The sequence below is a fragment of the Eptesicus fuscus genome, chromosome 9, assembly GCF_027574615.1.
Source record: "Eptesicus fuscus isolate TK198812 chromosome 9, DD_ASM_mEF_20220401, whole genome shotgun sequence".
Classification (NCBI taxonomy): domain Eukaryota; kingdom Metazoa; phylum Chordata; class Mammalia; order Chiroptera; family Vespertilionidae; genus Eptesicus; species Eptesicus fuscus.
The window spans coordinates 14,740,786-14,766,689 of record NC_072481.1 but is presented as its reverse complement, the minus strand read 5'-3'; the positions used below and the strand labels follow the sequence as shown (position 1 = coordinate 14,766,689).

The window sequence follows — 25,904 nt, the reverse complement described above, 5'->3', positions numbered from 1 at the left end:
ATAGAAACAAAGGCCCTGAGAGAGTAATCAGTTCTCATGGATTAGAGGAGCAGCAAGGCAGCAGGTGCGTCTGAGCAGATTGAGGAGTGGAGATGAAGATTCTGCCGAAGCGGTCACTCTAGAGTTCAGCCCCTGCAGGAGCATCTTAAGCTTGCTTTGTTCCAAATCAATCTAAAATCCAACCTATAAAACAGCCCCTTTTCTGTCCATGTCTTTTAGGTAAAAAACTCCTAAGTTTTCCTGAAATTAAGGCATATAGGTACTTTCCCCTTTTTGTTTCAACTGCCTGAAATTAGAAAATGAACTGCCCATGTGCCATGATGCCAAAAATGCCTTTCTTTCATATGAATGTTGCTGTTTTACTTATATGAGGTTGTCAACTCCAAGTTTCCTCAAATTATTATTTTTTATTTTTTAAATTTGACCCATAATTAGCTATGGTTTTAAAAAATATATATTTTATTGATTTTTTTACAGAGAGGGAGATAGTTAGAAACATCGATCAGCTGACTCCTGCACACCCGCTACTGGGGATGTGCCCGCAACCAAGGTACATGCCCTTGACCGGAATCGAACCAGGGGCCTTTCAGTCCGCAGGCTGACACTCTATCCACTGAGCCAAACCGGTTTCGGCTCCTCATATAATTTTGCTCTGCTAAATCTTAAATGCAAAAAAGACTTGATTGTGGATAGCCAAACATTCAACAGCCCCCTCCTCCCAGTCACCATTAGCCTTTACTCACTTGCTGGAAGGTACCAGACTCCTTCTGCGTCAGCCTGGACAGATACTGCTTGCTCATGTCTCGTCAACTTGCCTTGCCCATTATATATGATCCAACCACACTTTCCCTTCATAGCACAATTAATTATTAAAATAAAGATGGTAAAACAACTTCACCACCTTTTTCTTTCCCCTACCCTAACCCCACTCTGCAAAAGGTGCCAAGGGGTAAAATGCAGGCACTATAAGATTTCTAAGGTAGGTTTCCTGCAGTATTGAGATGAGTAAGTAAAAATAAGTGGCCAACATTTTTAAATTTAGAAATTTATTCTGTTTAATCCACAAGCTTTATATAGCTTTAGTTTAAAAAAAAAAAAAAAAACCAACAACGAAAAAAAAAACAACAAGAAAACAAAACAGTGAAAACAAGACACTATTTCAAAGTCTGGGCCCTTGCAGCCTTCCAAATACAAGAGTTCTGAAGTTGTATATACCAATTGGAAGAATAAGACAAAATTATGAATGGAGCCATGACATTTCAAAAAACAAAATTGACGTAACTGAAGGATCCTTCCTGGGACTAGTTAACTGCCTTTACAAAAAAAAACACAACAGAATAGAATGAAATTCCAGTGTTCCAAATCAACTTGTTACACATCAGTATTAACCCACAGCGTCCTGGCAAACAGCATGCTTTCATTTTCTGTCTCTTCTTAGAGCTTGATCCTGATTCATTTCAGCAGAGACTCCACAGGCAACAGGAAAGATGGTGGCGTTAAAGGTTCATTTATACTTTTGTAGTAGTTCAACAGTGGTCTTATTTCTGGGCAACTGCAAACCATACGAGGTTGGAAGCATCATAACTTAAATGGGTGCTAAGACTCAAATGAGAAAAAGAAAAAAAAGAAAAGAAAACCTCTGGGAATAGCCAGGGGCATTTAAAGAAACCATAAAAATGCCAACAATATTTAAAGCCCCTTTTTTAAAAAGGGAACTTTTTTTTGGCTTAAAATATTTCACTCTAAATGAATTTATGTCAGCTGTCAATAAAAGAATGTCACTAATACACTGTGGACACCTTTTGCAATGTAAATCCATGCCCTTTTTTACATGGTGAACTTCAACCTAGCAATTATTACAACAAATGTTATAGTCTAAAGCTCAAACACATTTTAGCATTTTTGAAATTGAATTGAGTACAAACCAAATAAAATTTACATCATAACAAACATTTCCACCTAAGACTGTGGGGACACTTGAGCCTTCCTCATCGATCTCAGGGCCTTTTCCCGCAGGTGCTTTTCTAAGTCGTCAAGGTTATCTTCAGCTTCACTTTCAGTCTCCTAAAAAACCAAAAAACACAGAGAAGTCTTATCGTTAAGTCTTGAGACACTGCTGGGAGATACTAAGTACAGAGAAAAATAAAATTGTGATGATAGCTGCCCAATTCTATGAATATACTAAACCTATCAAACCGTATACTTTAAAAAGTGATATATTGATTATATCGAGAAGTTATTTTTAAAGTATACATTAAGTTATATGGCAACCATTCATACTGCTATCCATAATCTTGGCAAATTCCTGTTCTTGGTAGGTCATTGAGAAAAAGAGCAAGAGAGTTAAACAACCAAGTAGCGAATTATAAAAAACAGAAACAAAAAAAGAAAATTTAGCCACTTGTATAAACCACAGGACAATGATTCTAATACCTTCCTGGGCTCTGGCTCTGCCTCGGGTTCTTCCTGTGCTGATGTGGTGGTGGGAGCAGCAATGGCTGCAGGAGTTCCAGCAGCTGCAGCCATAGCCTTTTCTTTCTTGTGTTTTTTGTGTTTCTTGTGCTTCTTATCCTTTTTGTGTTTCTTGTCCTTCTTTTTCTTCTTTTTCTTTCCACCCCCTTCTTGGTCTGAATTCTAGAAATCCAGAAAAATAAAAGCAATAAATCAATCATTAAAATTCTGTCCAATTAAAAAAATAATAATTTTTCTTTAAAATCTTCACCTGAGGATATATTCTCCCCCTACCCCATTGCTTTTCAGAGTGAGTAGAAGGGAGGGAGGGAGAGAAACATCGATGTGAGAGAGACATATCAACTGGTTGCCTTCTGCACCTGCAACACAGGTACATGCCCGACTGGGAATTGAACCTACGACCCTTTGGTGTACAGGCCAAAACCCTAATCACTGAGAAACACTGGTCAGGGCCAACTCAACTTTTTATATCCCCAAGGAAATAACTAAATGGACCAGTCTCAAGACTTCAATGATATTTTACACAGATTTTAAGAGCTAGAATGAAGTGTGATGGGAAACTTTTTTTTTTTTTTAATTTTACCCAACTAACTTCACACTAAACCAGGTTTCCTGACCACAAGCTAGCTTTGAGTCAGGGTCAACCTCCAGATGTAAGGAAAAGCGGAATGTCCAATAGAAAGAAAAGTCTCAGAACTTAGACAGGCCTGAGCTGAATTCTGGTTCCTGAATCTGTTAAGTATCTGACTTCAAACAAATCTAATTGACTTTTTAAGTGAGCCCTTTTAGTCAACCTTTTTTTTCTTTCCGAAAAAAGCCTCTGTGCTCCAAAGGCTCCTAGTCGTGCTTGAGGATAAGTCCTTTAAAAAAAAAAAAGTTTTTATTGATTTCAGAGAGGAAGTGAGAGGGAGAGACAGAAACATCAATAATGAGAGAGAATCATTGATGGGCTGCTTCCTGCATACCTCCTCCTCAGGGGGATCGAGCCGGCAACCCGGGCATGTGCCCTTTGACCGGAATTGAACCTGGGACCCTTCAGTCCACAGGCCGACATTCTATCCACTGACCCAAACCAGCTAGGGAAAGAATGCTATTCTTATGTAACTTGGCAAAGAATAGATAAAACAATAAAGTACTTTTCATTCCATCTAGTATTTTATAGGTTGCAACGTTTCTTTTTCATAGAAATAACGAGAGAGAGAGAGAGAGAGAGAGAGAGAGAGAGAGAGAGAGAGAGAGAGAGAGAGAGGGAGAGAGAGAGAGAGCTCTCAGCCCCCAGCTGGCACCCTTTCCAATCAGACATCCCTCTCACAATCCGGGACCGCTGGCTCCTAACTGCTCACCTGCCTGCCTGCCTGCCTGGTCACCCCATGCAGCCTGCTGTTCAGTCGTCCCTCACTAACCACCCCCTGCCGGCCTGGTCACCCCACGCAGCTTGCTGTTTGGTCATCCATCTGGTTATTTCAGTCGTGACGGCCCCTGGTTTTTTATATATTAGGATGTACAGTTGACTCTTGAAGAATGCAGGGACAAAGGACATCAACCCCCCTCGAAGCAAAAAATCCACAAATAACGCTGGCCAGATGGCTCAGTTGGTTGTAGCATCATCCTGGACACGAAAAGGTTTTGGGTTTAATCCCCAGTTGGGATGTGCACAGGAGGCAACAGATTGATGTCTCTCACATCTTTCTCTCTCTCTCTCTCAAAATAATCAATAAACAAAGCTTGAGTGAGGATTTAAAAAAATCTACAAATAATATTTACTCCCCCCAAATTTAGTTATAGCCATCTCTCAATACCTGTGAGGGACTGGTTCCAGAACCCAGAGGATACCAAAATCCACAGATTATCAAGTCCCTCAGATAAAATGGCGAAGAATAATACTTACAGTCAGCTCTCCAACTGTGGATCGAAAACAGTATTTTTATACTGTTTTCGATCCACAGTTAATTGAATTCATTGATGGGAAACTGGGGAATATGGAAGGTCAATTGTCTATTTATTGGGGGAAAAAATACACTTATTAAGTGGACCTGTGCAGTTCAAGGGTCAATTGTATTTCCCTTGTTGAAAAAAAAAAAAAAAGCATTAAAGTGCAATGAAATAAAATTCAAATCATTCATTTTCCTAACACATAAACCCACTGCCAGCAGTCTCGTGTCTTCTTTATGATATACATTTTTCCTTTATAAAAATATATTTATATAGGCACAATCTAAAAAAATTGCATTGATTTGCATGATCTAAATTAGACATCCCCAAATGTATCAAATTCTAGAAAAACAGTAAAAATACTAAGTTATTTTTCTCCTAGATAATAGAACTATGGGCAATTTTCTGTTTTTCTAGATTTTCTAGAGTCCAATCTCAACCACCAAGATTCTGGAGTTTAACAGTGTTAGATATATCACAAATTAGTGGGTTGCTAGAGTACTTTAATGGACTGGTGATGCAACCAACAACATTTAATTTGTACCTCCTTGAAGTCTATCTGAACCACAGAAAATAATGCTCTTCTGAGCTACAATAGACAAAAATGCTCTCTGCCTCCAAGTGACCACATCCACAATAATAAAAGCGTTATATGCAAATCGACCGAACAGCAAAAGGACCATCTGGATGACCACGCTATGACACGCACTGGCGCCAGGCCAGCCACGATGTGATTGGTCAGGGGGCCTTGCCATCACCCCATGATCACCCCACAGAGGAAGGGCCAGGCCAATGGGGGGTGGGGGTAGGAGGTGAAGGAGAGGGTGGCAGCAGACTCAGGCCAGGGCAGTGCCAGGCCAGGGTGTGGGTGGGGATCGGGGCCGGGTGGTGGCAGCCGGGGGGAGGAAGACCTACCCTTGCACAAATTCGTGCACCAAGCCTCTAGTACAACTATAATGAATGTCCAAAACAGGCCAGACACATACCCTCGCCGGTGATGGGCTTGGTGTTGGGCTTTTAGCCTTTTTGACAGGTACCGCTGGTGACCAGTTGGTAGAGGGTGACTGAGACTGGACAGGAGATGGAGGTGCTGGGGGTTTTTTAGCTGCTGGCTCAGGAGATCCTGAGACAGATCGGGAAGATGAGACTCTCCTTACAGACTGAGGGCTTGGTGAGGCAGCTCTAGACAAAGGGAAAAACAAAATAAAACATTTATTATCCAAGAACAGAGATCTTTCCTAAGAGAAAATAACCAACTACCATTATAGAACTAAATCACAAACTTTAACTTAAATTTATATCATCTAAGTCTCCTGGTATTAGAATAGTTCAAGCCTCACAATCCTCTTTCCATTCTGTTAGTGATTCTTTCTGTATGAAATTAGCAATGCCAATTCCTAGTATTTTATTTAAGACTGCTTTTATCAGTCTTATATAGACATGCAAGAAATATTCTAGCCCTAGCCAGTTTGGCTCAGTGACTAGAGCATCAGCCTGTGGACTGAAGGGTACTGGGTTTGATTCCAGTCAAGGGCACATGCCTGGGTTGCAGGCTCAATCCCCAGTAGCGGGTGTGCAGGAGGCAGGCGATCAACGTTTCTCTCATCACTGATGTATCTTTCTTCCTCTCCCTTCCTCTCTGAAATCAATAAAAAATATATATATATTTTTTATTTTTAAAATATATTTTTTATTGATCTCTTACAGAGAAGAAGGGAGAGAGATAAGAGTTAGAAACATCGATGAGAGAGAAACATTGATCAGCTGCCTCCTGCACACCCCCTACTGGGGATGTGCCCGCAACCAAGGTATGTGCCCTTGACCGGAATCGAACCCTGGGACCTTTCAGTCTGCAGGCTGTGATGCTCTATCCACTGAGCCAAATCGGTTTTGGCTATAAAAATATATTTTTAAAAAACACACCAAAAATGAAATATTCTATTCATCACTTCAGAGTTTAGTTTTAGAAGAATACCCTCAATATAGCTGATACTCTAAGAACCAGATAGAATCCTATGGCATTTAGTTTATGCCATTAGGAACTATCCTGAAAACAGAAAAGGCTCTCTGAATAGTAATCAGAATTTGCTTTAAAAGTCTGTATTCACAGATTATTCTTTTATGTAATTTCATAGTAAAGGGGGATGGGGGGAATTTCAACATAAAGAGAGCTATGCAAGTTAATGTTCCTAATCAAAGAACAGAACATAGCTTTACTTTTTTGTCTTTTTGGGTTCCGGAGTCCTGGAGACTCTCCTAATGGGCCTAGTACTTGGAGACGGGGATTGCCTTCTTTGGGGTGATGAGGAGGCTCCTCTTCGAACGGGTGGAGGACTTGAGGAGGTCTGAGGAGCTCGAGGCCGTGGTGAGGGCGAATGCCGTTTGTTTGGTTGTGGTGACCGGGCCTCCCGGGTAGCTCGGCCTGGGGAAGACCCTTTCCTATGCTTTGATGACAATGAAGGTGAACGTCTCTTGTTGGCTGGGGAGCTTCTTTGTTTAGGAGGCGGAGAATGGGAGACGCGACGCTTTGGTGGTGGAGATGGTGATGCCCTTCGTTTAGGAGGGGGTGGGGGAGAAGCCGTTCTTCTCTTCGGAGGTGGGGAAGGAGAGTATCTCCGCTGTATTGGAGGAGAGTATCTTCTTGGGGAAGGTGAGCGCCGACGAGGGGGAGGAGAAGGAGTCCTATAGGAAAAATAAATCATTAGCTGGAAGGTCCAATAAGAAATAGTATACAAAGAAAACTAGCCAGTAATTATGGCAATATAGGCACATCTCAGATATTTCGGATTCTATTTCTTATCATTGCAATATAACGAATATTGCAATAAATCAAGTAAAATAAATTGGTTTCCCAGTGCATATAAGTTATGCTTATACTATACTGTAATCTATTAAGTGTGCAATAGCGTATTTCTTTTTTAAAAAAATGTATGCACACTTATTTAAAAATATTTTATTGCTAAAAAATGCTCAGCCATCATCTGAGCCATCTTTTTACTGGTGGTGGATCTTGCCTCAGTGTTGATGAAAATGCAATATTTGCAAAGTGCAATAAAATGAGGTACTTGCCTGTATTGTACTAGCACCAGGCAAGGGGGGTATTTTCTAAATGGAAATGCTATACCTTTATCTTTATTTAAGTAAAAATATCAGAATAAAGTACTACAATAACAAGAATTTTGTATTTTTTCCCCATACAAACAACTGTAAACCTACTTTTGCCCTACCCCATATTTTTCTCTTTGTAATCATTAGTGTTTCTACCTTTAAATTAATTTCTCTGTATTGATATGTGATTCAGATACCATAAAAGTGAACTATTTAAAATGTATATTTTGTCTATCCCTTGTGGCTCAGTGGTTCAGCGTTGACCTATGAACCAAAAGGTCAAGGTTCAATTCCTGGTCAGGGCACATGCCCGGGAATGTGGGCTTGATCCCCAGTAGGGGGTGTGCAAGAAGGAGCTTATCAATGAATCTATCTAATCTGTTGTTTCTATGTCTCCCTCTCCCTTGCTCTCTAAAATCAAAGGTCCCAGGTTCGATTCCAGTCAAGGGCACAGCCTGGGTTGTGTGCTTGGTCTCCAATAGGGGGTGTGCAGGAGGCAGCCAATCAATAATTCTCATTATTGATGTTTCTATCCCTCTCTCCCTTCCTGTCTAAAATCAATAAAAAATAACTTTAAAAAATATTTTTAAGAGTACAAAGTGTACATTTCAATGGTTTTTAGTATATTTGCAGTTGTATAACCATTATCACTCCCCATTCCCACCTAGACACCACTTTGAATCTATAGATTTGTGTGTTCTGGGTTTTTCATATAAGTGGAATCATACATGTGGTGTTTTCTGAATGGTTGAGCAATGTCACTCTAAGATATTTCGATCATAAAGACTCAAACTTGCGCTAATTAAGATTCATCAAGGGTGGGGGGAAGGAGGAGAGATAAACCAAAGGACTTGTATGCAAGCATTATAAGTATAACCAATGAACACAGACACTAGGGGGGTGAGGGCATGAGCGGGGATGTGGCGGGGCAAAGGGGGGATAAGGTCACACATTTAATAACCTTAATCAATAAAGAAAAAAAAAGATTCCTCAAAGATGGACACACAGTAATGTGGTGAAGGCCTGGGGTAGGGCGGGGGCTGTGTGGAAGAGGATAAGAAGGGGGAGATTGGGGGACAGCTGTAATACTATCAACAAAATAAGATATTTAATCATCTTAATAACTATATAGATAAACAAAGTTGCTCTAATCAACTCCAACAAACATATCTGATAAAGTACCTTCGTCGTGGTGGCGGTGTGGGAGACCTACGCCGTCGAGGAGGTGGAGCAGGAGAGGGAGAACGGCGCCTTCTGGTGGGTGGTGGGGAGGGACTTCTCCTCCGTCGGCCACTGCACCAAAGAAGAATTACAGTTGATTCTGAGTTAGTAGCATTTATAATTAAGTTATCTAGATGACACCATTTCAAACATTATTAACCCAAAGTGCAGCAATTGTTACTCTATCCCTCAGAGCAGTATTTTTCAAACTACAGTTCAAGACTATTAGTCAAGACCCTGGGTTATGAACCAACATTTTTAAAGACTAGAAATAAGAATGTTGCTTGCAGTAGGATATTTTATTTTTATGAAATCTTTGTTTCAGCATATAAATATGTAGTCTGGGTCATGATATAAAATATTCTTAATGTGATGATGGGGAAAAAGTTTGAAAACAGAGCCTTAAGAGAACTGTTTTGAAATTGGCACACACCAGCATCACCTGGGAAACTTATCTGAGCTTTGCATTCATCAAGTCTGGGCTATGGTCTAGCCAGTGTATTGTGAAAAGACTCTCAAAGTGATTTTCCAATACCTTATTAGAAACAACTGCACTGAAGCCTAGAAAAATTTTATGTTCAACACAGATATTTTGAATTTAAGTTATCAGTAGCTTAAGGCCCAAAATCTGGGTGTCACAGCTCCAAATTCTTTTTAAAATGTCCACTGCTCAAAAGTTGCATGCTATTAACTGAAAACACTATCCCCAAAGACAAAGGATCAAAGTTGTCTGAGCACTAAAACTATCACTGGGATCAATTTGGTTAAAATACAAATAAGGATCATATAAACCTTAATGCTGCACTTAACAATACACTTAACCAACATAAAAGCACACCAGAAATATATGATTATATCAACTAACTCATAGCCATCTTCCTAAAGATGTATTAAAATATACACTAAACCAGTGTGCCACCTTTTGGGTAAATTTGTATATACAAGTAGCCAGATAATATAATTAATTAATTTCTTGTCCAGTACAGTATTGGTGGTCCTTGAGGAGGTCTGAGGAGCTCGAGGCCGTGCTCCTGGTATTTTCTACAAACCTGGAAATATTTTCTAAAGTTTATTGGTATTGGTTCCTTTTAAAATTAAGGAGATTTCTGTTACCAGAGAAGATCCTGAAATTATTAAATTAAAATTTCTATTTATATTTGTTTATGCCTTGTGTGGACTAAAACTTCACTTTGAATAGATTTAAAATAAAAGCTCTAAGAGGCAAAGATATCAAGACAGATAAGCTTTAGATGAGTGAAATGCAGACATTGAACTATTAATTACAAAAAAAGGACAGTTTTAAAGGGGAAGCCACTTATCAGCAGGGTTAATCAGAATTATGGGACCAAGAGAAACAGGATGACTATAGTACTATCTCATCAACAGGTAATGAAGATTTCAAATGGGCTGACTTAAAAAGAAGAAAAGCAAATGTTTATATTAACAAACTTTGAGGGTGAGGTGACTTAAACCAGAACTCCCAATGTTACCAGTAGGCATCCTACATAATAAAGAGGTAATATGCAAGTGTCACAACAGCAGGAGGGCGGGGCAGCGAGCTACAAATGGCAGAGAGCTACAGGAGTGCGGACGGTGGGGCGGGCGGCCAGCTGAGGCAAGCGGCACTAATAATAGCATAAGAGGCTATTTACTGTTGATTATGTAGTTTCTCTTTTAAAAATTCTCCCAATTTGTTTGCAAAACTTTTAAACAAAAAGTCTCATTAAAACTGAACTCAGATTAGAATCTATTATGAATCTGAGATATTTATTCTGCGCCTGTTTCATTTGTAAAATGAAATAACTAAAGGTCCCTTTCAGTAAAGACCTTCATTCAGTTTCCTGTGTTTCTATGTGAGAAAAGTAACTGAAAAGAGAATAAGAATAAATAAAACCATAACCAAAGTAGCATAACTTAAGGAACTGCCAGAAAAATCCGATAACCACTTATAACTGGAATCTTGATACCACATAATTCTACGACCTGAAAGCTCTAATTTTTTTAACTGATCTGAAAAAGCACACATTTCAGGGATTAAAAGAAAAAAAAGCTAAGCATTTTCTAAATACCCTGAACACTAATGTCAAACCAAGCCTTCAAATGTGTGTAGAAATTGTTGAATAGGAAAGTTTCCCCCCTAAAAACTGTGTGAGAACCAGTTTTCAATTTGATGTGTAGCCCTTAGCCTCTCAAGCATTTAGGAATAGACAAGTCTCATAACAAGGGGCCAACTTACTCTCTCTGTAGTGACCTCTTCAGAACAATCTCATTTCACTAGCCACATTGGTGATGGGAGACAAAAAGTTATAGATGTGACAACTACACTAAGTAGGATCAATATACCTTGTATCCTTTAATTTAAAGGAGTGTTCAATCCCCAAAGATGAGTATAAGAAAGCATAAAAAATGTTATTTTTTTAATGTTTAAACTGTGTGTGTGTGTGTGTGTGTGTGAGAGAGAGAGAGAGAGAGAGAGAGAGAGAGAGAGAGAGAGAGAACCAGACTGTGTTTCCCCTCTTAAAATACAACAAATATTGAAGCATGATCCCAATTAATTATTTCTCCATCTCTAAATCCCAGACACCTGGTGGAGATTTATTGAAGAACAACTACAGACTCCCACATGGGGAGAGGGAAAAAGTCCCACAGAATGGACTCCCAAGTAGGGAGGGGGAAAGGGTCCCCTATATTTTTTTATTAATTTCAGAGAGGAAGGGAGAGGGAGAGATAGAAACATCAATGATAAGAGAGAATCATGGATCGATTGCCTCCTGCACTCCCTACTGGGGATCGAGCCCGCAACCCGGGCATATGCCCTTGACAGGAATCAAACCTGGGACTCTTCAGTCTGCAGGCTGACACTCTATCCACTGAGCCAAACCAGCTAGGGCAGTGCCTTTTAAAATGTGGATACACAAAACAAAAACATCCTGATGTAGAGTAATAAACATGAGCATTGATTTCACTGTAATGAAAATAGTTCCATAATTTGGGGAGTGGAAGAAATCTTACCACTAAACTGATTTTGAAAAGTATACAAATCTATCATAAATTTATGTGTAATGAAGACAGGATTAATTACAACTGGGAATAGAATACCTTAGCATCTAAAGCAGGGGTCCTCAAACTTTTTAAACAGGGGGCCAGTTCACAGTCCCTCAGACCATTGGAGGGTCGGACTATAGTTTACAAACATTGCTGACCGGTTCTAAAGAACCTTTCCAAGAAAACCCTTTTATTAATTAGACTACCTAAAAGAACATAGCTTCAAAAACTGAGCCAAAATAAGACAATGAGATAGTTTCAGGAAAAGCCTCTCCATAGTTTTTCTTGCCTTCCCTAATGTCACCATGAAGTCCTTACCCACTAAATCTGAGGTATTATTACTATAGATACGTTAACTGCACAAAAATGTACGTTCAAATAATTCTCTAAAATGAACAGCATCTACAATTCTATCATTAAATTGACGTGTAAAGAAGTATATATAAAAACAAACTGAGGACCTTTTCCACAGCCATACACTGTATACCTAGGAATGGAATAAGGTTACCTAAACAGTAAATTAAGTCACTAAAACTTTGACAGGTAATCCTAAGTTACAAAGTAGTGTCTAACCAACCTTTTAGTCATTGGCGATTGCCATCGCTTTCCCATCTGCATCCTGAGAGCAGTGGAGAAAAACAAATGTCAAGAATTCCATTCACCAAATTATTCATTTCAATGGCATTAAGTATCACTAATGGAGATATATTTTTTAAACAGGAATCAATGCTATGATTTAACTGGTATTCTTTTAGTCATGCACACATATGACATGGTGGTACAAACCTTACAAAGTTCTCATTAATTAGCTAATAACCACCAAAAAATGCAACCCCTTATCCAACAAAATGTGACATTTCCTTCTGTCCTGGAAATGAAGGAGTTAGCCAAATTCTAAAATAAGCCCATAGCCCATCCCTTATTAATTTATGAAGTTTCATCACTACAGAACAGAAATGAAGCTATTGAAGAAAAGACATTACCGAGGGGAAGCCTCTTTCTGGCGTTTTCGAGGTGATGGAGAGGCACTCCGGGAAGGGGAATGTCTCCGCCGCCTGCCTACCTCACCATTCTTCACATGGGACCTCTTGGGTCGCTCTTCTTCTGAGGAAGATGAGGAGCCAGAATCTATAATTACACAAGAAACAAAATATTACAGCAAGTCTGTGTTTAAGAGTCTGTCCACATTTTCTGAATCTAAATGAATGGAGTGTCTAAAGAGCAATTAGCCCTGACTGGTTTGGCTCAGTGGATAGAGCGTCGGCCTGCGAACTAAAGGGTCCCAGGTTCAATTCCGGTCAAGGGCATGTACCTTGGTTTCGGGCACATCCCCAGTAGGGGGTGTGCAGGAGGCAGCTGGTTGATGTTTCTCTCTCATCGATGTTTCTAACTCTATCCCTCTCCCTTCCTCTCTCTAAAAAGTCAATAAAATATATGAAAAAAAATTTTTTTAAATAAAATAAAATAAAAAGCAATTACTTTGCCCTAGCTGGTTTGGCTCAGTGGATAGAGCATTGATCCTGGTCAACGGCACATGCCTGATTTGCAGGCTCAATCCTTACTGATCAGTGATTCTCTCTCATCGATGTTTCTATTTCTCTCCCTTCCCCTCTGAAATTAATAATAATAATAATAATGAAAATAAAGGCTGTTTTTTTAAGAAAGGATCAATTACTTTATTTCTATTAAGTACAAACATATTTCTCCTACATATACTTGCTATACTGAGGGACATGCATATCTACCTACCTATCTATAATTCTTTATTGTTAAAAGTATTACATGGAACATGCATATCTTAAGTATTTTTTAATTAGGAAATGCAGGTAGAAAAAACTTAATCAGTATCCATACCAGATGATGACTGCTGGTTCTGTCGTCTGTATTGGCGTCTCTGCTGCACAGAATCTGCTGCAGCCATTTTGCCACCTTTATCTTCTTCTGAAAGATGGATGCATTTAGAAAGTGTTTCTTTAGTTATGCATACAGAAAATGTAACATATTTGAATAGGAAAATGGTCTCTTAAACCTTTATCTGGTTGGGTCAAACAATACAACTACCATACACATACACATTTTTTTTCTTTTTACAAAGAAGGAAAAGCTCAAAATGCCAACTTAAATGCTGATTTAAACCCATCACCACCAAATGTAATAAAAATAAACTTCTTTAGTCCTGGCCAATGTGGCTCAGTTGGATGGGCATCATCACCGAAAGTTTGCTGGTTCGATTCCTGGTCAGGGAACATACCCAGTAGGAGGTGTGGAGGAGGCAGCCAATTGATGCTTTGCTCTCACATCGATGTTTCTCTCCCTCTCTAAAAATAAATTTTAAAAAACCTAAAGGATGATACTGCTATCCACATTGCAGATGTGAAAGAAATGAGGTTAAGGTAAATTAATTCAACAAACAAAAAGCAGTTAAAGGGTGGAGCCTGGGATTCAAACTAGGTTCATCTTACTTCAGAGTCCTAGCTCTTAACAACTAATATATAAAACAAATCGAATTCATCTTAAAACAAACACACAAAACTTACCTGACTCAGATAACTCTACTTTTCTAGGCTTGGGTGCTGGTGAAGGGGACTCTCTCTTCTCAGTACCTTTATGTTTTGTTACTAAAAAGAGTACGGGGGAAAAAACACACAAAAAAACACTTATAAGAAGAAAACAAAACAAAGCTTACAGGACATCTTAATACAAAAATGGTGTGACTATTCTCAAAGAACTTACAGAAAATTACAAAATTCTGTAAGGACTTTGTCATCACCTGAGCAGTACCTGAAGTAGAAGCAAAAATTTTTAATACCGAATGAAAAACCCTAAGAAGTTCTATAATGACTTAGAATCTTCATTCACCCAAAAGAAACAATAGTTAAGAGAAATTGGGAGCTGTTTCTGAGCAGAACAAGCTTTATGCTATGGTAACATTCAGCTCAGTAAACCTGTGTGCTACCCCACAACTTAAAGCATTCTAAGGAGGCCTCATCAACACAAAGGCTTTCAAACACCCACTATGAGTAGGTTCAGTAAATAGGAAATTAAAAAATTATATCTGCAGAAATTTTCAGAAAAAGATATTTGGTCTGAAGAGGAGGAATAAACTAGCCACCCAAGAGGCTGTAGGTTCTTTATGTAGATAGAGATATAACCCTCACAATAGCATGAGGGATTTTAAACTACCTATAAAAAAAGTAGATCTTCACAATAATAAAAATAATTAAATATGAAGGCTGCAAGGTTCTTTCTAAAGCTCAAAGGGAGGTTAAAAAAAAAAAAAAGCAGCTGCAGCTCTGAAATATAATCATGGTAGTAGGAGAGCGGGGTACCTTATGAATTATCCAACTTATCTTTTCCCAATTGCAAGGAAAATTATTACAGCAACTACCTTTTGTATGTTTGCTATGTTAAGTACTGTTGCTAATATCATAGTCCCTCTCCTTTTTACAAGGAGAGATGTGAAGTTTAAATACAACTAACGTTGAAGTCATAAGGATAATTTAAGTGAACTAGGATCTGACTCTAACTCTATTTCTGGATATAGGCTTTAATTTTCAACAACTACTACCTCTGTCTATAACAGCCATCCATTGCTTTAACTTAAAATAAAAGGTATAGAGAGATGTAACTATTAATCTTATAGATTAATCTGGACATCATTTGACATTACTGTAAGAACTAAACTTGAAGACAATATGATCCCCCTCAGGATCTTTACAACTGTTTTGTTTGATTTAAAGCAATTACCATGGGATGTTTGACTTAGGATACAGATACATTTCATTTAACAAACACTCATATTCAGAATTCTATCAAGACTTACTCAAGGGGTAGTAACTTAAGAGAACTAGTGATCTAAATCAGCAATTAAGTCCTAGCTGGATTTTCTCAGTGGTGAGCATCGGCCTGCAGACTGAAGGGTCCCAGGTTCGATTCCAGTCAAGGACACATGCCTGGCTTGCAGGCTCGATCCCCAGTAGAGGGCGTGCAGGAGGCAGCCAATCAATGATTCTCATTATCATTGTTTTCTATCTCTCCCTCTCCCTTCCTCTCAGAAATCAATAAAAATATATTTAAAATAATAATAATTAAATAAATATATAAAACAGCAATAAAATCTTTGCTAAAGTAGTCAAACTAAAGAATTCACCACTATACTTTTAAAACCACCAGTACTTTAGCCTTGGCTAAGTAGTTCAGTTGACTAGAGGGTCATCCCAATATTCCAAGGTTAAAGGTTCAATATCTTATCAGGGCACATACAAGATCAACCAATGGACATATAAAGAAGTGAAACAATAAATCAATGTTTCTCTCTCTCCCTTCCTATCTTTCTCTAAAATCAATAAATAAAAGTTAAAAAAAGAAATAAAACAACCAACATTTTATTAATGATTCTACCTAATAAGCTTTTTGGACAAACCAATGGATTGGGTAAAGAATGATTAACATCTAATTAGTTATCATGAAATATGATAGCACTATAAGTGCATTTAAAACTAGTATTTTAATAAATTCAAAGAAATAAAATAGAAAGGCTTAAAAATGTTTAGGGATAGGAGGCTTTTTTTCCCTGTTCAGTATTGCCCATTTCTAAAAAATGTTTTTATTGATTTTTTTTTTTGAGAGGGAGAGAGGGGGAGAGGGAGGAAGGGGAAGGGAGGGAGAGAGAGAAAGAGAGAGAGAGAGAGAGAGGAGAGAGGAGAGAGAGAGAGGGAGAGGGAGGGAGGGAGGGAGGGAGAGAGAGAGGGAGAGAGAGGTAGATAGATATCGGTTGCTTCCCATATACACACTGATTAGGAATTGAACCGGCAACTTTTTGGTGCGTGGGATGACACTCTACCAACTGAGTCACACTGGCCAGGGCTTCCCCATTTTTAAGTGTCAGTTAATGACAACCGGTTATCTACAAACCCACATGTTCAAGTTACCACCTTGGAAAACTGGGTTCCAAAATGTGGATGTCAGAATGCATTTTCCCCTAAGAAACATTAAAAGCATGGTTATATTTGGAAGATGGCTGGCAAATGCCTACTTAGTAAATAATACAAATTTAACCATACATTATTTATATTTTTCCCCCCGTAAAAAATATGCATTTGGAGTTTTTCCCTAAATCTCAATGGCTTAGTTAAAGTAGTCCTTAATTATTATTAATATAATCACCATTAGACAAGTATCCATTTTATATACTCCTACTCTGGTTCAATGATTGACTGAATCAGAATATTACTAACATTATAATGTTAATGTCTCATTGATGTTTGCCCAGATGAGATTTTATCCATCCAAATGTTTTTATTTTTTGTATTCAAGGGGCAAAAATCATTCTAGTATGAAGTCAGAAATCTGCTACATCAATTGAAAAACCAGTATTTGAAATTTATTTCAGCAGTCCCTATGAATTCACCACATGGGAATGGGAGGAGGCAGGAGTGGGGAATGGGGCGATAAATGGTGACAGAAAGAGACATGATCTGGGGCAGTGAACACACAATATATGAATTGTATACCTTAAACCTATATAATTGTATTAATCAATGTAACCCCAATAAGTTTAATAATAAAAAAACTTCCACCACCACAGGTATAGATCCTCTGGTAAACATAATTCATTAAATATCCCACTGATTTCAAAGCACTACTTTATGTACTAAGATACCAATTTAATATGACATGCCATTGATTACATTATATTCCAAATAATTTACCTCTTAAATCTCCCAAAATACTTTTCCTGCCTCTCTCCCACTCCATTTGCCCACTATCAACAACAGGACCTTTATTGAAAGCCCTGATTGGTGACTACTATATGAATTACAAAAGTAAAGCCTATTACATTTCAATGTCATTGCTCTTATTAGCCATGAAGACTGCAAAAAAAGGGATTTCTGAAATCATGGTACCAGGTGTATAGAAGCTAAAGAATTTCACCCTGCCCTCCATTTCCCTCCTCCAGAAATCAAAGCAGGCATTTTGGAGTAGGAGAGTTCAACCAAGTATACATTTTTTAACTGGAAATGAGAATCCAAATTCTAGTTCAGGCTGGCTGACCTTTACCAAATCACTTAACCTGAGAACCTGTTTCTTGATGACAATCTCTAAAATGGTTCCTAGCTCTGAAATTTCATCACAGAGGACTAGGATCATGTTACCATAAAGTTATTCCCAAATAGTTAAAACCAATCTTCAGCTTCAGTGGTCACAAGGCAGCCTCTGACTACAATGATCACAGTACGGCTCTTTGGCTAGGTCCCAGAATCCACAGGAACAGAACTAGTCCTTTGTCTCCACCATGACTTATTTCTTGCTTATGTACATATGCACTGATTTGTTTCTGAAAAGCAGCAGCCTACTCCCCCCAATAATATAACACAAGCAGTTGGTACCTATGAAGCTTTTTCAAAGGTAACTACTAATTCTTAATAATTAACCTATTTTAACAGGAATTCAGTCCTCCTGTTCAGGTACACTTATTGGCCTTTGGCTATATATGATGCAAACAGAAAAATCACAACTTGATGTGCTTTTGAAAAGTAACACATTGCTCCTTAAAATCCAAATTACTATAGCATCTTTTTAGATTTTCCCCCTCCACCACTACTCACCTTTCAGGCTGTCTTTCTCATTCTGGCTCTAAGCACCAAGGCCCGATTACATTCAAATAGATCCTATAGTGTATATTTAATACTAAAGAAACAAACCCCAATAGACCACAACCTTCACTCAAGACTAACACAGCCAATATTCTACTTGCCTGGCAGGATCACAGATCATAAATTCCTGAGAAATCAATCTACAGAATAAAGCAAGAACAAAACTCAAGAACCCTGCCTAGAGCCTAAATTTAAAAAACAAATCAGCTTTTAAGAGGACATCATGTCCTTCCCTAGAGAGCACTATGTGGCCAAGAAAATAATTAAAAAGAATATGAAGTCCTCAAACAAAAAAATCTCCTGGGGTTAGGGGGTGGGGAGTTAATTGATCTCATAGTAATACAATGATCCCTTATCATGATGACACAACTTTGATGTTACCCAAAATCAAACAGCACCGACTAATAATATATTTCACTACCTACTCAATGCCAGAGGGCATTGCTAAAAACAAAACACATGCAAAGTCTATTACAATAAATCTCAAGAACTTAAAGCAGGAAAGAAAAGGTGAACGAACCTCTGAGCAATTTACAAAGAACACCACATACAAATACTACCCAGAAACTTCATACTTTAAAAGGTGGAAGGGGTGACCAACAACTGACTAAGCACCTTTGTAAGTAAATGAAGAAAGGATGTATTATTTTTATTTGTTTGATTTTTACCTTTACCTGAAGTTCTCCCAGGAGAGACAGAAACACGACTTTTTCTTGTCCTGTTTGACTGCTGGGGTGTCGGGGAATGACGAGTTTTTGGCGGAGGAGTTGCTGGAGGTGATGGCCTATGCCTTCGCCTTGGAGGACTTGCTGAAGGAGATAACCTACGCATTTTTCGAGGGGGGCTGGATGTCCTCTTAGGAGGCTTCTTTGGCGGTGACCGGGAACGAGATGAAGAAGAGGATGAACTACTTCCAGACAAGGATGCTGATGAACGCCTTCTTCTGTGGAATAAAGTACTCGTATTCAGTAACTGCACATTTACAAAGGTTTTGTACAGTTTATACAAAAATACAGCTATTTTTATCCAACTTTTGAGTTTATGTAGCTAAGCAGACAATGAGTTTTAAAAAGAGGAAACAAAACCATAACCTAGCACAGGAAACAGCTAGTTCAAGACTAATGATGAAAAAAGAAATTATTCTGATAAAATGTATGTTTGAGTTGTCTTTCCAGTTAAAAAATATTTTGAGTGCTAATAGCATAACTAACCAGTCTCCTTCTTCAGTGCTTTGGAGTTTGCATACAATATTTGGGTGGCAAAGTATTTTCCATTTAATAACAATGTCAAGCAACCTTTATGTTGCATTTTTAAAGAGATGCAAAAGATTAGGAATTCATTTAGCTACATAAACTTAGAAGCAGGGGCCTCTCGAATTCTGCGGCAAAATTTGTGTTAAGTTCTGTTGCAATTATGTGTACCTGCAGAATTCACCTTTGGCGGAAGAATTCCTGAGAACCTGAAAAAAAGAAACCCTACCTTAAGTGTGAGATAAAAACTACCTGAAAGGGAATCTTACACAATCTGCAAAATATTTTGATTGCTAAATGGCTCAATTAATAACATATGCTGTTTGCAAAACTCCAATATAAAAATTAGCTGTTTCCACTAATCTTGTACTAGAAATAGAAAGCACCAGTATTACTTTTCTCCTGAGGAGAAATCAGTTTTAGAAGTGTGATGCTTAAACTGACTGACCATTTGTATCAGTCTCATTTATCAATAGTAACTAACATTAATCCTGTAATTTTTAATGGTTATAGAAATGGTTCAGTTTACCTTGACGACAACTCCCCACAGAAAATAGTATTTTTAAAAACTATGGGATTCTAAAAAACCTCAGTCTGCAGAAACAGCAAAAATTATAGAGCTTATTGTTCCCTCTCTTTATTTCCAACTTGATTCAGTCCCCTGAAAACAACCTTAAAAGATTCAAACACAAAAAATTCTGTTCTGAGTATAATCTGAAGCATAACCATCAGAGTTCCTTCTAAAAACACATGAATGCATTGATTGTCAAGAAGGCACAGAACTTTGCTATCAGTGCACCAGGCCTCTATTTTGAACAATACAGCAACAATCTTTTTGTTAAAAGTGATAGATCAAACATTTTACTTTATGCTAACTTTAAGATTATTTAAAAAATAGAACATTGTGTATTAACAGGGTTTCTTTAATGTCCAGTCTCTTAAAAAATAACCAAACACCAAACTGCTAAAAGATTATATCTATGGAATGGGATTATGGGTAAAGAGAAATAAAAACATGGATTTGTTGTTCCACTTATTTATGCATGCTGTTTGATTACTATATGTGTCCTAACTGAGGATCAAACCCACAACCCTGGCGCATCAGGACGAGGCTCTAACCAACTGAGCCACTGGCCAGGGCTGGGTAATTTTTATTTTTATTTGTTTGAATCGTTTATACTAAGTACTCATTTCTGTAAGGACAAAACAAAAACAAAACAACAAAACAAACAAAAAGCATTTAAAAAATATAAAAGTATATGCCTGGCTGGAGTGGCTGGCTCAGTTGGTTGAGTGGGCTCAATTCCCACTCAGAGCACATGCAAAAAAAGCAACTGATCGATGCTTCTCTCTCACATTGCTGCTTCTCTCTTTCTCCTTAAAGCTTTATAAAGATGTCCTCAGGTGAGTATTTTAAAAAAATAAGTAAAAGTATAATTAATGCAAATAGATTATTTTAATACTGGTAAAAGCAGCTTACTGGCTCTGGTGTCATCAACTGTTCAGAAGCCAGTGGTAACTAAAATCCAAAAAAAGAGGTTAGGTGACTAATTTCCTTACTTGATAAGATTTCTTGGTGGGGTCTGAAAGGATACCTTAACAAGAGGTATCAATAAGATGGTAGGAGGGCGGGGTGGACTGGAGGGGGTCAATGGGGGAAAAAGGGGCGTATATGCAATACCTTCAACAATAAAGAATTAAACAAAAAAAAAGATGGTAAATTTCTTCTCTTTTTATTTTCCAACAGTAGACTAGCATTATTGTTCATTGCAAATAACAGCACACCTCAAATGAGATAGGCTCTTTGGAAGACATTACCTATCACTAGGGGACACTAATATCAATATTAGCCTAAAATAAATGTATGGTCCACTTTCATACACCTAACACTTCCAAATTAAAAAAAGAAAAGAAAGCTCACCGTCTCACTGGAGATCTACTTCTTCTATGCCTTGGTGGAGGAGGCATTCGTCTTGGTGGAGTTCTTCTTCGAGGAGATGGCCGCCTTCTTGGGCTTGGCCGCCTTCTAGGTGAGTATGATCTGCCATAACAAAAAAAATTAGGGCCTGAATAAATCAGGAACACAAAATAAACTGTTTGACATAGTTTTCTTAACAGCTACATTTTAAAAAACACGTTTCATAGGATATAATTCCATTTATGTAGAGATTGTTATGGTGTACATAAACTGTCCTCAACTTCTCTCTGTAAACCCAAAGAATAACATTTTACGAAATGTTTTCTATTGCTTTGAAACTAGTTACCAAGCCCGGCTGGCATGGCTCAGTGGTTGAGTGTAGACCTATGAACCAGAAGGTCACAGTTCGATCCCCAGTGTGGGGCTTGCAGGAGGCAGCCGATCAATGATTCTCTCATCACTGATGTTTCTATCTCCCTCTCCCTTGCTCTCTGAGATCAATAAAATTAAAAAAGAAAGGAAGAAACTAGTTACCTAACCCTATGTAGGAGAATAGCCCATAAAACCTAAGCTCTGTGCAGATCCTAAAGCCACAAATCACCTTGATCTGGATCTATGGCGCCGTCTAGGTCGAGTATGAGAAGGAGAGCGAGAACGTGTGCGGGATCTTGATTTGGAACGTGACCGAGATCTTGGTCGGGTCTTCTCCTTTTCCTTTTCTTTTTTGGAATTTTTCTCCGGAGTAGGTTCTTTAGGCTCTGGTATAGGTTCAGGCTTGGGAACTTTCAGGATATCACTATGGAAGAAAAAAAACCCCACAGATTTATTTTTCCCCCTCTTCTACTCAGACTCCTAAGTCATATTTTATTTTATATATTTATTGATTTCAGAGAGGACAGGAGAGGGGGAAAGAGATAGAAACATCAATAATGAGAAAGGATTATTGATCAGCTGCCTCCTGCACGCCCCACACTTGGGATCGAGCCCACAACCTGGGCATGTGCCCTGACCAGGAATTGAACCATGACCTCCTAGTTCATAGGTTGATGCTCAACCACTGAGCTACGTCAGCCAGGCTTGTCATATTTTAAGTGGAAGTTATTTATCTTTGTAAAAAGTTTTCAGCCCTAACATTTGACAAAGGAGGCAAGAGAATACAATGGAGTCAATACAGTCTCTTCAATAAATGGTGCTGGGAAATTTGGTCAGATACATGCAGTATCTTTACCGATACAGCTTCTAGGGCAATGGAGACTATGGAGAAAATAAATAAATGGGACTACATCAAAATAAAAAGCTTCCGCACAGCAAAAGAAACCATCAATAAAACAACAGGAAAGCCCACTGCATGGGAGAACATATTTGCCAATGCTATTTCAAATAAGGGTTTAATCTTCAAAATTTACAGAGAACTCATACATCTTAACAAAAGGAAGATAAACAATCCAAACAAAAAATGGGCAAAGGACCTAAATACTTTTCAAAAGAGGACATACAGAAGGCCAGACATATGAAAACATGCTCAAAGTCACTAATCATCCAAGAGATGTAAATCAAAACAATGAGATACCATCTCACACCTGTCAGAATGGCTATCATCAAAAAATCAACAAACGACAAGTGCTGGAGAGGATGCGGAGAAAAAGGAACCCTCCTGACTGTTGGTGGGAATGCAGACTGGTGCAGCCAATGTGGAGTTTCCTCAAAAAATTAAAAATGTTACTCCTATTTGACCTAGTAATCCCACTTCTAGGAATATATCCCAAGAAACCAGAAACACCAATCAGAAAGGACATATGCACCCCTATGTTCATAGCAGCACAATTTACAATAGCTAAGATTTGGAAACAGCCTAAGTGCCCATCAGCAGATGAGTGGATTAAAAAACTGTGGCACATCAACACAATGGAACACTATCCTATCTAATAAAGAGGGAATATGCTAATTGACCCACACACACACGCAAAGATGGCAGCAAGCAGTCAATAAGGAGGGAATATGCTAATTGACTGTCCTGCCCTCAAAGATGGTGGCGCCCACAGCCACAAGATAGCAGTGCCCAGTCCCCTCAGCTCCACCGTGGCACCTGGCTCCGGAGTCCCCCAGGCCCCTCAGCCACTCAGCCACCCAGGGCCGGCCCAAGGCACAGGTAACCAGGGCCGGCAGAGGCTTGCACTGCCAGCAGTGGCAGCAGCAGAGGTGTGATGGGGAATCGCCTTCCCCTGATTGTCAGGTCGCCTCCCGCCCCTGAGGGATCCTGGACTGTGAGAGGGGGCAGGCCAGGCTGGGAGACCCCCCTCCAGTGCATGAATTTTCATATACCAGGCCTCTAGTACCACTATAAAAAAAGAAGGAACTTTTACCATTTGCTACAGCATGGATGGAACTGGAGAGCATTATGCTAAGCGAAATAAGCCAGTTGGAGAAAATATCACATGATCTCACTCATTTGTAGAATATAATGATCAACATAAACTGAGGAACAAAAATAGATCCAAAGACAAACGGGGGTGGGGGGGTTAGAGAGCAATCAAAGGACTTGTATACATGCATATTAGCATAACCAATGGACACAGACACTGGGGTGGTGGAGGCTTGCCCTCGGGGATGGGAGTGGTGGTGGGGGGGGGCGTGGAGGGGTGTTTCAACTGGGGAAAAAGGAGACATATGTAAAACTTTAAACAATAAAAGTTTTCAGCCCTACTCAGTTGGTTGGGCATCATCCTGTGCACCGAAAGGCTGCTGGTTTGATTGTCATTCAGGGCACATGTCCAGGTTGCAGGGTCAATCCCTCAAAAGGGAAATGCAGGAGGCAGCAGATCGATGTTTCTCTCTCTCTCCCTTCCTGTCTAAAAATTTAAAAAAATCTTTAAATTTTCAAAATCTGTGAAGACTTCTCCTGAGCTCCAAAAGATCAGTGAAATGTAGTGAGAACAACTAATAATTCTAATTGCATACATTTTCCTAAAGTGCAACATTGCCCATATTAAGAAAAAAAAAAGCAAGTTATAGTATATAAAATATTTTTTTTAAATACAACCAAAAGAAAGCAGTGGTCACCTGCCAGGCATTTTACTTATATTCTCTTATTCAATTTTGACTTTTTCTATAAGCTGATTTTATAATTAAAAATTTTTTAAAAAATAAATCAAGTAGTTTTGTTTCAAACTTAGGTATTATATTTGGGTTCATTTAATAACAACCTAAAAGTGTGATATTTATAAATGAATTTTTATGTACTTGCCTAGTAGAAGTGGCCTCTTGTACTGAAGGTTCTTTTACTTTTGCTGATGGTTCTGGGAGCTCAGGAGTTTTTTCCTTCTTTTCTGGAGCAGGGGAAGGACTCCGGCTCTTGGTTCTGTGACGGGGAGATCGAGAATGACTGCGCTTTCTCTCTCTCCTGACAGGGGAAGATCGTCTTCTAGGGGAAGGAGATCTGGATTTGCGTCTAGGATGAAAGCAATTTTTTCAGGTTTTTGAATAATGTGGATTGGGGGAAAAGGATCAAAGGCAGAAGTGAAGATTAATCTTTTTAATTAAATCATTATTGTTTATATCTGAGAAGTTCCCTTTAGAAATAAGATATCCTATCATATTTACTTAATAGGGAAAGGGCCAAGAAAAAACCAGAAGGCAAGCAAAACAGTAACAGTCTCTGGAATACAGGTTATAACCTGTGACTCTAGATATTGGTTCTTAATTTGTTCCAGAGATCCTCAAGGAGACCAGAGACCAAATTTTCAGAGAAATGATGCTTAAAAGTACAGCTGACTCTTGAACAACAAGGGTGTTAGGGGCACCAACCTCTAACTTTTGACTCCCTAAAAATCACTAATAGCCTACTGTTGACCAGAGCCTTACCAATAACAGTCAATTAACACATATTTTGTATATTATATATATATTTTATACTCTACTCTTATCATAAAGCTATAGGAAAAATATCAAGAAAATCACAAGGGAACATAAAAATATGATATTGTATAGAGAAAATGTATTCCAGAAAAATGACCAATGCAGTTAAAGCAATATGTTCCTCAGAAGAGAAATATATCAAACTTGTATAAGATAGCTTTTCTGTAAGAGAAGCTCCCTTTTCTTTCCAAGTTTCCCTTAACTTGAAGTAAAAAAGTAGACCTGGTTCACAATAAGTAGTTACCTCTATGATTTGTGCATAACTCTAGAAAGCAGATTTTCCTATCAAATATATAAATGGAAGGGACGAAGAAATTACCTCCTCCCTAAAAATGAAAAGCCTAATGGAATTCTCACCTTTTACCACAAATACAGTAGAAGCTGAAT

The 25,904-nt window shown here is 38.5% G+C and overlaps 1 protein-coding gene across 19 annotated transcripts in view; it reads right to left on the bottom strand.

The window, feature by feature from the left end:
- Positions 1-467: 467 nt before the first annotated feature.
- Positions 468-25,904, bottom strand: part of SRRM1 (serine and arginine repetitive matrix 1) — a 33,555-nt gene continuing 8,118 nt past the window's right edge. For 2 of the 19 annotated variants that reach the window (XM_008148075.3, XM_028155334.2), the window contains 13 exons: positions 24,847-25,050; positions 22,204-22,398; positions 21,606-21,725; positions 19,103-19,377; positions 14,316-14,396; positions 13,633-13,719; positions 12,762-12,906; positions 12,356-12,397; positions 8,695-8,805; positions 6,622-7,086; positions 5,391-5,586; positions 2,434-2,634; positions 469-2,064 (listed from right to left, as the gene is read on the bottom strand). In XM_008148075.3, the coding sequence (XP_008146297.1) occupies positions 1,960-2,064; positions 2,434-2,634; positions 5,391-5,586; positions 6,622-7,086; positions 8,695-8,805; positions 12,356-12,397; positions 12,762-12,906; positions 13,633-13,719; positions 14,316-14,396; positions 19,103-19,377; positions 21,606-21,725; positions 22,204-22,398; positions 24,847-25,050 (2,227 nt within the window). In that variant the 3' untranslated portion in view covers positions 469-1,959. Of the gene's footprint in view, positions 2,065-2,433; positions 2,635-5,390; positions 5,587-6,621; positions 7,087-8,694; positions 8,806-12,355; positions 12,398-12,761; positions 12,907-13,632; positions 13,720-14,315; positions 14,397-19,102; positions 19,378-21,605; positions 21,726-22,203; positions 22,399-24,846; positions 25,051-25,904 lie in introns of all 19 variants that reach the window. The other 17 variants (XM_028155308.2, XM_028155309.2, XM_028155310.2 and 14 more) reach the window with 17 other exon arrangements.